The sequence below is a fragment of the Pristiophorus japonicus genome, chromosome 15, assembly GCF_044704955.1.
Source record: "Pristiophorus japonicus isolate sPriJap1 chromosome 15, sPriJap1.hap1, whole genome shotgun sequence".
Lineage (NCBI taxonomy): Eukaryota > Metazoa > Chordata > Chondrichthyes > Pristiophoridae > Pristiophorus > Pristiophorus japonicus.
In genome coordinates, this window is record NC_091991.1 from 83,308,943 (window position 1) to 83,325,109 (window position 16,167).

General features: G+C 46.4%; 1 protein-coding gene across 4 annotated transcripts in view; it reads right to left on the reverse strand.

Annotated features, from left to right (window-relative positions):
• The window catches only part of ipo8 (importin 8), a 116,293-nt gene that overhangs the window by 74,328 nt on the left and 25,798 nt on the right, over positions 1–16,167 (reverse strand). For 2 of the 4 annotated variants that reach the window (XM_070900659.1, XM_070900660.1), the window contains exons 3-6: positions 15,444–15,600; positions 9,590–9,748; positions 8,093–8,249; positions 3,821–3,910 (exon numbers count right to left, since the gene is read on the reverse strand). In XM_070900659.1, the coding sequence (XP_070756760.1) occupies positions 3,821–3,910; positions 8,093–8,249; positions 9,590–9,748; positions 15,444–15,600 (563 nt within the window). Of the gene's footprint in view, positions 1–3,820; positions 3,911–8,092; positions 8,250–9,589; positions 9,749–11,739; positions 11,814–15,443; positions 15,601–16,167 lie in introns of those variants that run through there. The other 2 variants (XM_070900662.1, XM_070900661.1) reach the window with 2 other exon arrangements.

Genomic DNA, 16,167 nt, shown 5'->3' on the forward strand with positions numbered 1-16,167 from the left:
GAGGAGGGGGAGCGAGAGGGGTGGGTGGAGAGGAGAGGAGGGGGAGCGAGAGGGGTGGGTGGAGAGGAGAGGAGGGGGAGCGAGAGGGGTGGGTGGAGAGGAGAGGAGGGGGAGCGAGAGGGGTGGGTGGAGAGGAGAGGAGGGGGAGCGAGAGGGGTGGGTGGAGAGGAGAGGAGGGGGAGCGAGAGGGGTGGGTGGAGAGGAGAGGAGGGGGAGCGAGAGGGGTGGGTGGAGAGGAGAGGAGGGGGAGCGAGAGGGGTGGGTGGAGAGGAGAGGAGGGGGAGCGAGAGGGGTGGGTGGAGAGGAGAGGAGGGGGAGCGAGAGGGGTGGGTGGAGAGGAGAGGAGGGGGAGCGAGAGGGGTGGGTGGAGAGGAGAGGAGGGGGAGCGAGAGGGGTGGGTGGAGAGGAGAGGAGGGGGAGCGAGAGGGGTGGGTGGAGAGGAGAGGAGGGGGAGCGAGAGGGGTGGGTGGAGAGGAGAGGAGGGGGAGCGAGAGGGGTGGGTGGAGAGGAGAGGAGGGGGAGCGAGAGGGGTGGGTGGAGAGGAGAGGAGGGGGAGCGAGAGGGGTGGGTGGAGAGGAGAGGAGGGGGAGCGAGAGGGGTGGGTGGAGAGGAGAGGAGGGGGAGCGAGAGGGGTGGGTGGAGAGGAGAGGAGGGGGAGCGAGAGGGGTGGGTGGAGAGGAGAGGAGGGGGAGCGAGAGGGGTGGGTGGAGAGGAGAGGAGGGGGAGCGAGAGGGGTGGGTGGAGAGGAGAGGAGGGGGAGCGAGAGGGGTGGGTGGAGAGGAGAGGAGGGGGAGCGAGAGGGGTGGGTGGAGAGGAGAGGAGGGGGAGCGAGAGGGGTGGGTGGAGAGGAGAGGAGGGGGAGCGAGAGGGGTGGGTGGAGAGGAGAGGAGGGGGAGCGAGAGGGGTGGGTGGAGAGGAGAGGAGGGGGAGCGAGAGGGGTGGGTGGAGAGGAGAGGAGGGGGAGCGAGAGGGGTGTGAAGAGAGGAGAGGAGAGGGGGGGGTGTGAAGAGAGGAGAGGAGAGGGGGGGGTGTGAAGAGAGGAGAGGAGAGGGGGGGGTGTGAAGAGAGGAGAGGAGAGGGGGGGGTGTGAAGAGAGGAGAGGAGAGGGGGGGGTGTGAAGAGAGGAGAGGAGAGGGGGGGGTGTGAAGAGAGGAGAGGAGAGGGGGGGGTGTGAAGAGAGGAGAGGAGAGGGGGGGGTGTGAAGAGAGGAGAGGAGAGGGGGGGGTGTGAAGAGAGGAGAGGAGAGGGGGGGGTGTGAAGAGAGGAGAGGAGAGGGGGGGGTGTGAAGAGAGGAGAGGAGAGGGGGGGGTGTGAAGAGAGGAGAGGAGAGGGGGGGGTGTGAAGAGAGGAGAGGAGAGGGGGGGGTGTGAAGAGAGGAGAGGAGAGGGGGGGTGTGAAGAGAGGAGAGGAGAGGGGGGGTGTGAAGAGAGGAGAGGAGAGGGGGGGTGTGAAGAGAGGAGAGGAGAGGGGGGGTGTGAAGAGAGGAGAGGAGAGGGGGGGTGTGAAGAGAGGAGAGGAGAGGGGGGGTGTGAAGAGAGGAGAGGGGGGGTGTGAAGAGAGGAGAGGGGGGGTGTGAAGAGAGGAGAGGGGGGGTGTGAAGAGAGGAGAGGGGGGGTGTGAAGAGAGGAGAGGGGGGGTGTGAAGAGAGGAGAGGGGGGGTGTGAAGAGAGGAGAGGGGGGGTGTGAAGAGAGGAGAGGGGGGGTGTGAAGAGAGGAGAGGGGGGGTGTGAAGAGAGGAGAGGGGGGGTGTGAAGAGAGGAGAGGGGGGGTGTGAAGAGAGGAGAGGGGGGGTGTGAAGAGAGGAGAGGGGGGGTGTGAAGAGAGGAGAGGGGGGGGTGAAGGAAGAGAGGAGGGGTGGGGTGTGAAGAGAGGAGAGGGGGGGTGTGAAGAGAGGAGAGGGGGGGTGTGAAGAGAGGAGAGGGGGGGTGTGAAGAGAGGAGAGGGGGGGTGTGAAGAGAGGAGAGGGGGGGTGTGAAGAGAGGAGAGGGGGGGTGTGAAGAGAGGAGAGGGGGGGTGTGAAGAGAGGAGAGGGGGGGTGTGAAGAGAGGAGAGGGGGGGTGTGAAGAGAGGAGAGGGGGGGTGTGAAGAGAGGAGAGGGGGGGTGTGAAGAGAGGAGAGGGGGGGTGTGAAGAGAGGAGAGGGGGGGTGTGAAGAGAGGAGAGGGGGGGTGTGAAGAGAGGAGAGGGGGGGTGTGAAGAGAGGAGAGGGGGGGTGTGAAGAGAGGAGAGGGGGGGTGTGAAGAGAGGAGAGGGGGGGTGTGAAGAGAGGAGAGGGGGGGTGTGAAGAGAGGAGAGGGGGGGTGTGAAGAGAGGAGAGGGGGGGTGTGAAGAGAGGAGAGGGGGGGTGTGAAGAGAGGAGAGGGGGGGTGTGAAGAGAGGAGAGGGGGGGTGTGAAGAGAGGAGAGGGGGGGTGTGAAGAGAGGAGAGGGGGGGTGTGAAGAGAGGAGAGGGGGGGTGTGAAGAGAGGAGAGGGGGGGTGTGAAGAGAGGAGAGGGGGGGTGTGAAGAGAGGAGAGGGGGGGTGTGAAGAGAGGAGAGGGGGGGTGTGAAGAGAGGAGAGGGGGGGTGTGAAGAGAGGAGAGGGGGGGTGTGAAGAGAGGAGAGGGGGGGTGTGAAGAGAGGAGAGGGGGGGTGTGAAGAGAGGAGAGGGGGGGTGTGAAGAGAGGAGAGGGGGGGTGTGAAGAGAGGAGAGGGGGGGTGTGAAGAGAGGAGAGGGGGGGTGTGAAGAGAGGAGAGGGGGGGTGTGAAGAGAGGAGAGGGGGGGTGTGAAGAGAGGAGAGGGGGGGTGTGAAGAGAGGAGAGGGGGGGTGTGAAGAGAGGAGTGGGGGGGTGTGAAGAGAGGAGAGGGGGGGTGTGAAGAGAGGAGAGGGGGGGTGTGAAGAGAGGAGAGGGGTGGTGTGAAGAGAGGAGAGGGGGGGTGTGAAGAGAGGAGAGGTGGGGTGTGTGAAGAGCGAGAGAGGGAGGGAGGGAGACAGCGTGACAGAGAGGGGAGGTCGGCAGACAGAGAGGGGAGGTCGGGAGGTCGGCAGACCGAGAGGGGAGGTCGGGAGGGAGAGTGGTCGGCAGACAGAGAGGGAGGCAGACAGAGAGGGAGGGAGGGAGGCAGGCAGACAGAGAGGGAGGGAGGGAGGGAGGGAGGGAGGGAGGGAGGGAGGGAGGGAGGGAGGCAGGCAGACAGAGAGGCAGACAGAGAGGGAGGGAGGGAGGGAGGCAGACAGAGAGGGAGGGAGGGAGGGAGGCAGACAGAGAGGGAGGGAGGGAGGCAGACAGAGAGGGAGGGAGGCAGACAGAGAGGGAGGGAGGCAGAGAGGGAGGGAGGCAGAGAGAGAGGGAGGGAGGCAGAGAGAGAGGGAGGGAGGGAGGGAGGGAGGGAGGCAGACAGAGAGGGAGGGAGGCAGACAGACCGAGAGGGAGATAGGGAGGGAGGCAGACCGAGAGGGAGGGAGGGACGGAGGCAGACAGAGAGGGAGGGAGGGAGGGAGGCAGACAGAGAGGGAGGGAGGGAGGGAGACAGAGAGGGAGGGAGGGAGGGAGGGGAGGCAGACAGAGAGGGAGGGAGGCAGACAGAGAGGGAGGGAGGGAGGGAGGCAGACAGAGAGGGAGGGAGGGAGGGGAGGCAGACAGAGAGGGAGGGAGGCAGACAGAGAGGGAGGAAGGCAGACAGAGAGGGAGGAAGGCAGACAGAGAGACAGACGGAGGGAGGCAGAGTAAGAATGGTCGAGACAGACAAATGCACATATTCACATGCACTTTGGATCAATCTGTCCAATTATAGGTCAACATGTACAATGCAACAAAGTAAACTTTTTAAAGAACACTTACAGGAGGAACATCTCGGTCAATAATTGTCCTAAATATCTCCATCCATTGAGTCATGGTTTGTTTATTTATCAGTTGCAGTGGCAGTGCATACTAGCAAAGAAAAGCAAGAGAAACAGTTTAGTTGAGCTAATCTCCAACGAAAGAAAAAATGTCAGAAATTGCCGGTTACAAATGTAGTCCTTTTCATTAATTTAGTTAGTTCATATTTAATATGTAGAGTTTCAATAAGCTTCTAGGTTCAGTGACCCACAAAGCTAAAGATTGAAAAACACTCTGCCTCTGCCTAATGCCAAAATTAATGAACAGCAGGATGCTACAACTTAATGATAAGGGAAAACTTTCTTAGAAAAATTGTTTGATGAGGTTTTTCCCCTCCGTTTTATCTTTTCCCATGTAAAACCCCCAAGAGTGACCAACATCTGCGGCTCCACGAGCAGTTATTGGGAGATAGGAGAATTTCTCTCTCTGCTGTGGGGATTCACTTATTTCCATTTGTCTTACCTCCCCAGCCACCAACATGATGTTGAGATAACAACACATCAATTGGCTACACCAGCCAGTCACTGTGCTCCAAAAAGTAATCAATTGTGTAAATCTCTTTGCAACGTTTTGAAAATATGGTAAGGTGCCATACAAATGCAAATTTCTTTTTAACAATACTAATCATGAGACAACAGTAGACGCAAGTCTTAACAACTATTGACACAGGGTATTGGACCTCACTCCAGTGTTGTCCACTACATTACCCATTAGCCACATGTAGCTAAATGGAAATCCAGATGTAGCTAATTGCATTTTTAGTTAGTAAATATAAATTTAGTAATAAGACACCGTCGTTGGCCGTGTGATCTCAATACTCCTACATTATAATAGTGGCTACAATTCAAAAGTACTTTTTTAGTTTTACGACGTTCTGAGGTCGTGAAAGACACATCTTGCTTTCTCATGTTCGCATGGCGTATGCACGTGAACTTTAACCTTTGTGCATCTGTTGGTAAAATAGTAAGACGAAAAGCAGAGTGTGCGAGTGTGCTTGATCATTGTGCGCGCTTTACTTCCCTGGTTATCGCTTATTGGTTATCTGTTAAAATGGTGTGTAACATGGGTGAAAACAGGACTTCAGCACCATGGAAACACCAGCAACACTGTGTGGCGAGGTCATCCTGGTCAGCTCAACCAATCAGAATAACCGTTCCAGACCAGCAGAAGAAAGCTAGCCCAACCAATAATGAGAACTCATCATGGCAACGGGGAAGCAGCATCCAATCACGTTCTGGATGGAGAGCAAGGGCGGGTCTCACTGAACGAGTCAACATTCTCAGTCATCACTCCGATGATGAAGTCAAAGTACCGCTTGCAACTGCTAGTCAAAAATCTAGAAATTGCACTAAGGTGTAGTCTGTCTGATAAACTCAAATGCCAAATTTCCAAACTATGGTGAAAGGAGAAACACTGGTGGTAGATGTTTAAGCACATATACACGTGAAGTAATGGTGATATTGTGGATGCTGGCAATCAAAATAAAAAACAGAAAATGCTGGAAATACGCAGATCAGGCAGCATCTGCGGAGAGAGAAAGAGAGTTAACATTTCAGGTCAATGGCCTTTCATAACCTTTCTGATAAAAGGTTATCGACCTGAACCATTAACTCTGTTTCTTGCTCCACAGATGCAGCCTGACCGGCTGAGTATTTCTGGCATTTTCAGTTATACACAACATTTGTAAGACCACACTTGAATAGTGTACAATTTTGGGCTCTACCTAATAGGAAGGAAGTTGAGACAATAGAGAGGGCACAGCGCAGATTCACCGAGATGCTGCTTGGTATGACTTACTTAAAATTATGAAGGAATGGAACAGAGTAGATGGAAACAGACAGCTTCCAGTGATTGAATGGTGTAGAATGTGGAGACAGATACAAAATATGCAAGAAATTTAGGAAAGAGAACTGGAGAAACCTTTTTTTCTGTAAAGCTATGGAATGGACTACATTTGTGTTTGACACGGAGACCATGTCAACTTTTAAGAACAGGTTAGATAGGTGTTTGAAGGAAAAGGGAATAAAGGGATATAGGAACAGGGCAGGTTTATGGGATTAACAATTTGCTCATATGGAGTATAACTACAAACACAGAAATGATCTGTTTCTATGTTGCAATTTCTATGTAATTCTATGTAATTCTCAGTGTCCTTTTTCTTAAAATGCAAAGTCATTTTGCTTTAAAATCTCCAACATTTAAAAGTAACTATTTTCCAAATCCCTTCTGTGGAAAAAAAAAGTCAAAATTCTAGAGAGGTGACAGGGAAATGGGACAGACATTCTAAGTTACCTGCATTTTGTATAAAGTGATGGGAAATTATTTCTAAAGCATGGCTCCCTCTTTGACTTGGAGCTAGGGTTGTCAGACAGGCTAAAAATTCATGTTTTTGTTGTACTCTGTTTTGCTTGTTGGACTTCCAGGTACACATAAAAACTGCTACCCTGTATATAGCAGCTAATTGATGTGCCAACTCTTCAGAGACTCGAAATAACTGGTTCAGCATAAAGCATTGGCTCCAGTGGAACGACTGGTAAAGTTGCTAAATCATAACATGTGCAGGAAATGCTCTACACCCCAACAGTGCAAGTTTAATTCTGTGCAGCTTCATTAGGTTGAATCGGTGTCGGAGAAAGTGAAATTGGCATACAGCTTCCTATGAGCGTGTAGGTGAGGATGCCCATGTACTCAAATAACCTGTCAATGCTCAATGTTTGAGCACACACAGGACGATTACACACTTGAGCAAGGTACCAGAGGTCCACCAGTACCTGTACGTCAACAAGGGTCAGCGCGTTTGTAAGAAATGAAAGAAAGCCTTTCACAACCTCGGGATGTCCTAAAGTGCTTTACAGCCAATAAAGTATTTTTGAAGTGTAGTCACTGTTGTAATGTAGGAAATGTGGCAACCAATTTGCACACAAGCAGCAATGTGAATGACTAAGGGAACGGTGGCTGTAATCAAGAAGCTAGGTTGAATAGTAAGATTTTGAAATCCTTAAGTAATATATTGACAGGGCAGCTGGACAAATAGTCACACATAAGACCACTTATCAAGCAGAATTTTCCTTCAAGTTACTTAAATGTGGTGAACAATCAGATTGTCGGAATAAACAGGCTACTTTTTAAAAAACTAGTTTGTGGGATGTGAGCGTCACTGGCAAGGCCGGCATTTATTGCCCATCGATAGATGTCCCGAGAAAGTAGTGGCCTTCTGATAGCGATTTAATACAACGGGATATTAAACGCGAGGAACATCTGCGGCAGGTTTGGGCCTTAAAAGGAACATACCACTCCAGGGAGCAGCGCAAGCTGGTGCAGGGGGGGGGCGATGGCAGTGAAGAGGCGACTGGATTGGACAGTGATTGGAGCGTAGGCAGGTATAGGAGTGGCGAGATATTGCAGAGCGACATGACCAGGGCCCAGGAAAGGCACGAGTTCGAGGCCCAGAAAAGGAGAGGGCCCAGGAGCAACACGGGCCAGCCCACACTGCGATATGTGTGCGCACTAGGTCCGTGCAGCAGAGCTGGTCTCCAGTTGTCTTGGCTAATCCTGGCCACTGGACCAAGACCTAGCTCTGTCAAGCCCGTGTGGTGGCTGGTGTGCAACGGCCACCACATGTTAAAAAAAATCCACACACAGGCATCTTCCACCCTTCAGGATGTAGTTCGGGATCTGGAATATTAGGTCCTTCATTGAAACACCTGTAACCTCATCTCTTTTTGGCTTGGAAACAAGTCATCCTCGATACGAAGGACTGCCGAAGAAGAATGACGGAATAGCTTACGAGGTCACTTTAGAGGGCAGTTAAGAGTCAACTATGTTGATGCAGGACTGCAGTCACATATAGGCGAGACCAGGTAATGATGGCAAGCTTACTTCCCTGAAGGTCATTAGTGAACCACTTGGGTTTGTACGACAAACCGCTTCATAGCCACTTTTGATGAACAGAAATCAAATTTTCAAACTGCCATGGTAGGATTTGTTCTCTGGATTATTAGTCGAGGTCTCTGGGTTACTTGTCCAGTAACATAGCCATGGCATTACCATACACAATGTATCTACTATTAGAGTTAGTAAATCCATTTATGTCAACCCCTCTCAATTGGGCCAACTTGCACAAAGCTATGTGGTTAACATCCAGATATATAAACTATCAGATCAAATGAAGATGCAGAGGGCAGCTTCAATGATTGAGAAATGTATCTTTACCACTCCAGGTGTTGTTCATACCTGAACAAGCGCATAGAAGATTTTTAGGATCTGCTTCTGGATCAGCACTGAACAATGGGTTGCGTCAGGCAAAAGTTGCAAGATTTGCTGCTGAATTCGTGGTAAAAATATTTGCATCGCTGCTATCAGAGGATCTCGTTCCTCTGCCCTCTTGAACCTGAAAAAAGAAACACATTGGGATTCAGCGATGATTTGGGACTGCACCAGCGAATGCACACCAGAATTAAGAAAAGAATATTGTGCATTACAGAGAAAGCAATTCAATAGATAACAGGAGTCATTTAAAGGGAACAACCCAAGGATCTACTCACCCAACTCAGTGATAAAAAAGCTAACTTAACTTTTGAGTGTTTCAGTCACACTTCACATTTTAAAGTCTCAAAAGTTAAAAGAAACACAAAAAATGACAGGCAGTTATTTTGTGCTACAGTCAACTGCAGGTTAAGTGGATGAGGGGATGGGGGTTTGCAGGTTGACCCCAGTCAGGGATTTACTTGCACCTGATAATCTGCAAACTTCCCCTACTGACAACAGTTCAGCCCTAATTCAACCTCAGACTTGTGCTTATTTAGGCAATTAGATATATGTGGCCTTAGAATGGCATTGACCAGGGCTCACACAGCTCAACCTTCACAGTGAAATAATGCATTGTGCATTCTGTGGTATAAAATCTCTGTTGTTTAAAAACATAGATAATCTGACTTACCGTCAGATCGATGAGCAATATTATAAAAACAATGAATCTATTTCACTGTCACACCTCCGAGCGCCCATCACACTAGCTGTCTCACACCAGCTTCATTTGCTTACAAATCCCAATTCAAAAGCAGGCCAACCAAACAAAATAACCAATTAAGAACCATTAAGCATTTCACACAAGATCAAATCAACCATTGCCAGTCTGCAAATTCAATTTTCTCTAGCCACGCAGCCACTATCATCCCAAGTCCCCACATGGCTGGCTTTTTAAATGCATCTTACAGCCCACTACCTCTGTCAGCCCAAATTCATATCATTGCCTCGTTCACTTGTTTTTCCTCCTTGGTCTCTGTGAGCAATGCCACGGGAGGTCTATTTGTGGTTCTGAATTATTGCTGGGAAAATGCTGCACAATCCTGTCTCCGTGAGACTCACTGCTGACGTTAAAGTCAGGGTTGAAAAAACAAGTACTTCATTGTATTATTTTAAACACCACTGTCTGGGTTTTAAAATTAGCTTTCATCATTGTACATCACTGTTTGGTTTTTAAAAACTATGAAATTCAAAATAATATTCTGTTGAAAAGCAGCCTTTATGCAAAAGATTGACTCCATTATCTACATTCTAGATAAGCTTAGCTCCTCTTAAATGCTCATCTACAATAAGGTCTGACTATAGATTTATGGAACAGTTACAACGTTTGCTCACTCAATCCAGCCCATCTTAATCATATTTTAATTGACTTTAAAACTGATTAGCCAGCATACAAACAGAAGCACTCACGTTGTAGATACTTACTCATAGGTCCTGACCAGCTGGTACAGACACATCAGGCTGCCAAGCCAGCTCGCATTATTTGGAGACTGCAGGAAAAAGCCAATTTTGTCCACCACTGCCGTCCAACGTCCTGGGAAGTCATACTTAATGATAGCACGAAGACACACAGCTAGCTGAGACCTTCAAACATGACATTAGCATATAAATTAGTCACATGTTCGTGAAGTAGAAACTTCCTAACTGTACCACTGGACACTTGGAGTGAGTGAGGAAACACTGTACAACAACTAAGCGGGAAATGAACCAACGTGCCACATAATGAAAGGCAGAAAATCTCAACACCTTGTGAAAGTGCTTCATTTCGATTCGGGGATATTTCATCGCCTTTCAAATGTTGAACGTTATAAATCACATGTACAAATGGAGGCAGCCATTCTGCTCATTAACTTCAAAATAAAAAACACATTAGGGGGAAGGATGTTAATGCTGGGTAACAAAACACTTTCTATTCTTAGTACTTCCTCATGGGAAATGGCACGGGGGGGGGGGGGGGGGCTGGGGGGCATGACAGGTGGGGAAGATGAGGAAATGACCAGGTTTACTACATCCACTCTTGCACCCAATAAGTTACTGGCTCAGAGTGACGTTGGAGGCACCCCAGGAACAGGTTGTGCACGCATCCTATCAGCTACTGTGCTGCACAGGGATATTTCATCACCTTTCAAAAGATGAGCATTATAAATCACATGTACAAATGGAGGCAGCCATTCTGCTCATTAATTTAGAAAGTAAAAGCACTGTTCCTTTCCCTCAAAACATTTAACTGTCTTATGAATGAAAAAAGATTTTCACCTGCACTATCCTAACCAGATGTTGACTGCGAATGGTGATTGTTTTCTGTGAAGATATTCTTTCCGAGATCACTCCTAAATTTCTCTTTCACCGGTTTGTTGTCAGGGATTTTTTCTTTAAGTAGTGCTCTAGATATACCCTTTTCATAATATTTAATATGCATTTCCATATGGCTTCCCAACATCCCTTAGTTGCTGTGATAGATTAGAGAAGAGCGATCACACTTCCAAGTCATATGAAAAAAAAAAATTCACTATTTCTTTATAGGATTCCATAGCTGCCAAGTACTCCAGCCATTCCAAAACTTTTTATAAATCGAGCACAACATGGCTCAATAGAATATCTGAACCAGAACTCCCAACACCCATGGCTCATAAGTATGTAAACAGAGTGGATTTTAATTCCTTTTTTTCTGATGGTAATTATGAGAGAATATGCCAGACACATCCAATGAAAGCTTTATTGACCTTTTGTACAGGCAGTGAGATAAGGTGCATAGGTGTTACAAGTAGTTCAGCATGCATCACTGGGCTATTAATGAACCACATAACCTATTCACGATAGCCTTAACATAGAAAGCACATGTCAAACACTCAGATGGCCATCGGCATGCCTGTGCCTATGATAATGGAGTTTGCCGTCCATTGTTCAACTAAGTGTCTCTATTCAGTTATCGTGTTTCAGGATTTATGACCATTTCCCACAGTAGGAACATAGGAACAGGAATAGGCCATTCAATGCTTCAAGCCTGCTCCACCATTCAGTTAGCTCGTGGCTGATCTGAAACTCAACTCTATTTACTCGCCTTTGTTCCATAATCCTATACCTAACAAAAATCTATTGATCTCATTCTTGAAAATTTCAATCCAGCATCCACAGCCTTGAGGGCAGAATTCCAGATTTCCACTACCCTTTGTGAAAAAGTACTTCCTGATTTCGCTAATGGCCTGGCTCTAATTTTATTAAGCCCCCTTGCTCTGGATACCCCCACCAGAGGAACAGTTTCTCAATAGCCACCCTATCGAATCCCTTAATCATTTTAAACAACTCAATTAAATCACTCCTCAACCTTCTGAACTCAAAGGAATACAAGCTAAGTTTATATAACCTGTCCTCATAAACTTAACCCTTTATTACTCTGATGAAGCTGCACTGTACCCCTTCCGAGGCCAATGTATCTTTCTTGACGTTCAGTTCCCAAATCTGAACGCAGTGACTATGGCTCTGTACTACTGAAACATCACTTCTTCCCCTTTGTATTCCAACCCTTTGGAGATAAAGGCTAACATTCTATTAGCCTTTATGATTACTGTTTGTACCTGTGCACTAGCTTTTAGTGATTTGTGTACATGGACACCTAAATCCCTTTGCTCCTCCATAGCTCCTAGTCTCTCACTGGAGTTCAATGTATGAGGTCATCCACTTTGTATCTGAGAAAGACAAATCATAATATTTTCTTAACAGTGAGAGACTAGGTTTTAAAAAAAAACTTAATTTTCAAAAGAAATAAGCAAAATGAATTCTCTCCAAAAGGCACCTATATAAAAAAAGGCTAAAGTGCTAAATGGAAGTGGTTTTCCCCAGACATTAAACAGTAAGCAATTTGTTTAGCTTGTAATCAAAAAAACACAATTCCATATATTAGAAAGGATCCCGGTCAGTCTGGGATAAGAGAGAGAGAGAGGGGTTTCTTGAAACAGGATGACTAGGACAGTCAGGTTAAAGGCAAAGTTAAAGGTCTTTCACAAAGGTGAAGAGGTTAGAAATACTGAAGGATATTTGGAAGCCACCTTGTTTAAAATAAAGTATGATCCACTGATAGGGGTCATCATGGCATGTTCTTTATTTTATAGGTAAATTGTATAGATTGAATTAAGGGAGTCTGGTTATAACTGTTGTTCTGTATGTGCACCTCACTGAAAATAAAGCAGCATGATGATACGTATCAGGCTTCCTCTCACCAAATGTTTGCTTAGTCTGCCTCCCAAGAGATTAAAGTAGTGTATGTACAAAAAACAAGGATGTGATATTCCACCCCAGATCACATTAGCATACAAATAGATATAGGGCAATGTCAGTCAACTTCCACAAAAGTAAGACGCTCAGACCTGAAGTAACTGAATCCACCACATCAGTGAAGGTAACAACATCTAACTAAATCTAGCATCTGCAAACTAATTTCTCAAAGTCAAGACTGTATTTCAAATGATTTTGTGGATCTAAGAACCCAGCATTTTGATATATTGGTTAGTTATGGACTTGACCTAGCCATACAGAGACAATGTGCAGCTGCATAATAGTCAGACAAAGACGACATCCACTAGGGATTGGACAACTGCTCCCATTCCAAGATGTAGAAAGAGTTTCAAAGAAAGCCATCAAAGGAACGCCGACAGGTTTAACCCTTTCTGAACTGGTTCAAAACTGCTGTGTTATTTTGACTGACAAACAGCTCTTTATTACTGCTTGCTTTTGTAAATATTTGGGTATAAACCAGTTTGACTGGTATGACTAATGTTAATTGCCTTCAGAAGTAATGTGGACATGCAGTGTAAATCTATCGGAGGACAACTGATTTGGAAATGAGAAAAAGCATCAGGAGAAGCTATATTCCTAACAATTGTCATCTTTTCTCAAGGCTAAAAAGACCCAGGGCTAGAATTTCCCCAAAGCCCGCCAGCGCCCAAATTGCCGCCCCAAAAAACCGCTAAGGCTGGGAAGATTATCACCGGCGAAAACTTCCCGAAAAGAATTTTTAAAATCCGGCCAACGAAAATCTGGGCCTTGTACCCCCAATCTGGGCGGGAAAGTGCAAACTAATTTCTCAAAGACAAGACTGTATTTCCTAAAGAAAATGAGCTAAAAATTAAAAAAATATATAAAAATTTACCCCGAGGCTGCGGGGTGGGCCTAACAACAAAAAAAATAAAAATAATTTTTCAAAAAACCCAACTAAAAAATCCAAAACACATTCTCAAGACACTTTTAAATTAAACCACCCCAACAGATTTTGAAAATAAATAGTAAAAAATCAATCACTTAACTTTTTCTAAAATTTTTATATATATATATATTATACACATATACACACACTTACCTACGGGTCTTCACTCAGCTAAAGATGGTGCCAGGGCAATCTGTGGACAGTGCACGCCGGCGGTCTGCTCCCCAGCGGTTCTTCGAAACCGCCGGCGTGCCTCAGCTGAGGAATTTTGAGACGACCGGTTCTCTCCCAAAACGGCCAACACCACCGTGAAACTGGGCGGTGAAATAGTGCAAATTCTAGCCGCCGGTCTCGCTTTATAGAATTACATAGAAATTGCAACATGGAAACAGGCCACTGAGCCCAACCAGTCCATGTTCATTTTTATCCTTCACATGACCAGGAATCCCAATTCTGGTTTCCATATTCCCCTTTCGTCAAACCACCTATCTAACCTATTTTTAAAAGTTGACATGGTGTCTGCTTCATTCACTAGTTCTGATAGAGAGGATTGTGAAGCTGTGGAATACACTGTCCACATTTCTCTTGCTCGCTGTCCTAATTATCTTACATTTAATCTCAATCATGGCAAACAGTCTGTTTCTATCTACTATCCTGTATCTTCATAATTTTAAAATTATCAAATCACCCCCTAATATTCTTTGTTCCAACAAAAACAGTCAGTTTGTCAAATAATTCTTCCCATTTCCTCAGACCAGGTAGCATCCTAGTGAATCTGTTCTGTGCCCTCTCCATCTCAGATAGGTTTAAAGAGCTGGGTCGCTATACTTTAGAGAAGCGCAGACTCGGGGAGATTTGATTGAAGTGCACTTTAATGAAGGAACTAGATTATGTTTACCTGGACAAATTATTTCAACTGGATAGGCTAGAGAGGATCAGGAGTCACACTTACAAGTTACAGAAGGGCAGAACTAGGTTGGATGTTAAGATGGTTCTTCCCAGAGAACAGTAGACCTATCAAAAAGATTGACAGCTCGTGTGGTGAATGCCGATTCACTGTACACCTTCAAGAGAGCGCTGAACCGGTTTCTGATTGAGGCAGGTATCAAGTTGTCCAAGAGGTAGGTATCCTGAAATGCAAGTCAGGCCCAATGTGGTCTCCTGGACTAGTTCTGATTGCTTATAGGAGGATCAGAGAAATTTTCCATGCTTTTGTTTCCCTAATTGGCCAGGATTTTTATTTGATATTTTGTCTCTCCGAAGAGATTACAGGGTGGGAAGGGAGAGTCTATATTGTGACGTACAAGAAATCACGACTATATGGGATAAACTAGATGGACCAGATGATCTTTTCCTGTACAACAGTTTTGTATAGATACACCATTACTTCTCAACTTTTATAATCCATACCTCTTGCCATGAAACCCAGTATCCCATGAGCTTTTGAAAGGCCTCACCCACATGGGATGTTACTTTTAATGCCTCTGCTCTCCCACACCAACCAACTCCAAAGTATAATTGTTTTTTTTTTGAACACCAAAATGTATCACATCATATTTTCTGACATTAAATTCAATATTCCTTTACAGCTTCTTTTGGTCCTCAATTATTTTCACTGCTTCCCATTTCAGTATTGCCTGCAAATTTGGACACCTCTTCCTCTAGCTCAATGCCCAATTCATTCATGGTCACAGTGAGCAGAAGCGGTCCCAGAACAGAAGCCTGTGGGACAGCACTACCCACTTCTACTTACTCCGAAAAACTCCCATTAACTCCTACTCTATTTCCTCTCTTCTAAATCAATTTTTAATCCATTTTGTTGCCTTTCCCCAAGTACCATGCTACGTGATCTACTCCAATAGGCTCCTTTGTGGTGCTTTGCCAAAGGCTTTCTGAAAATCCATATATACCTCATCCACTGCATTTCCCCCATACACTCTCCGGTCTTCACTCATAGCTCAATCCACTGACAGTGGGGATCATGTTTTCTTCATTCTGTCAGCAGGCAACTTGCTCTTCCATACAAGTAAACAGTGGGTTTGAATTTCAGTGATTGCTGTCTCTAACTAGATTAAGTACCTGATTAAGTCAGGTGACTGAATGATCCCCTCCACAATGTTGTCACGGATTTGTTGACGATCATTTTCATGTATGTTGAAAGGCAACATAGCTTCCCCAGGAGGCGCTTCACGATCCGGCCAGTACTGAGTCACCATATTCTTCATGTAGATAGCCGCTACACGTTAATTAGATAGAAAAACAGGAAGTTCAATTTGAAGAATGGATGCAGCCACAGTGCATTATAGTTCAAGTAAATAGAGGTTAAAATAAACAAAGAAAAACACTCATAACTTAAGAGTTATATATAACTTGTCATTTCAGCAATTTCTCCAACTCCAAGGGGCTTTACATCTTGCCCGTTAATGCTGAAGTAATAACTAAAAGACTTTTCTTTGATCACGACTTTACAGGATTTCTCACCATTTTTTCCCCTCTCTCCTGAAGACATTGACTCATGTGTAATGGTATAGTTCCATGGTCACAGGCAGGCCTCCAGTACCCCTCACTCATGTCGTGCAATACTAAACCATACAGACTAGAAAGACCCAGATTTGATCCTTGGTCTGCACGGAGTTAGCTGATCTCAGCTGATTTGCTACAATTGGCCTCAGTGTCTGTGAGCTGGTGCCAGGAGTGGGGAATAAGCCAGGATTCCTGCTCCAGTTACCAGAAATGGTTATTGAGATAGAGGCGATAACATTATTTGACAAGTATTTGAAAAGGAAGTCTATAAAAGGATACA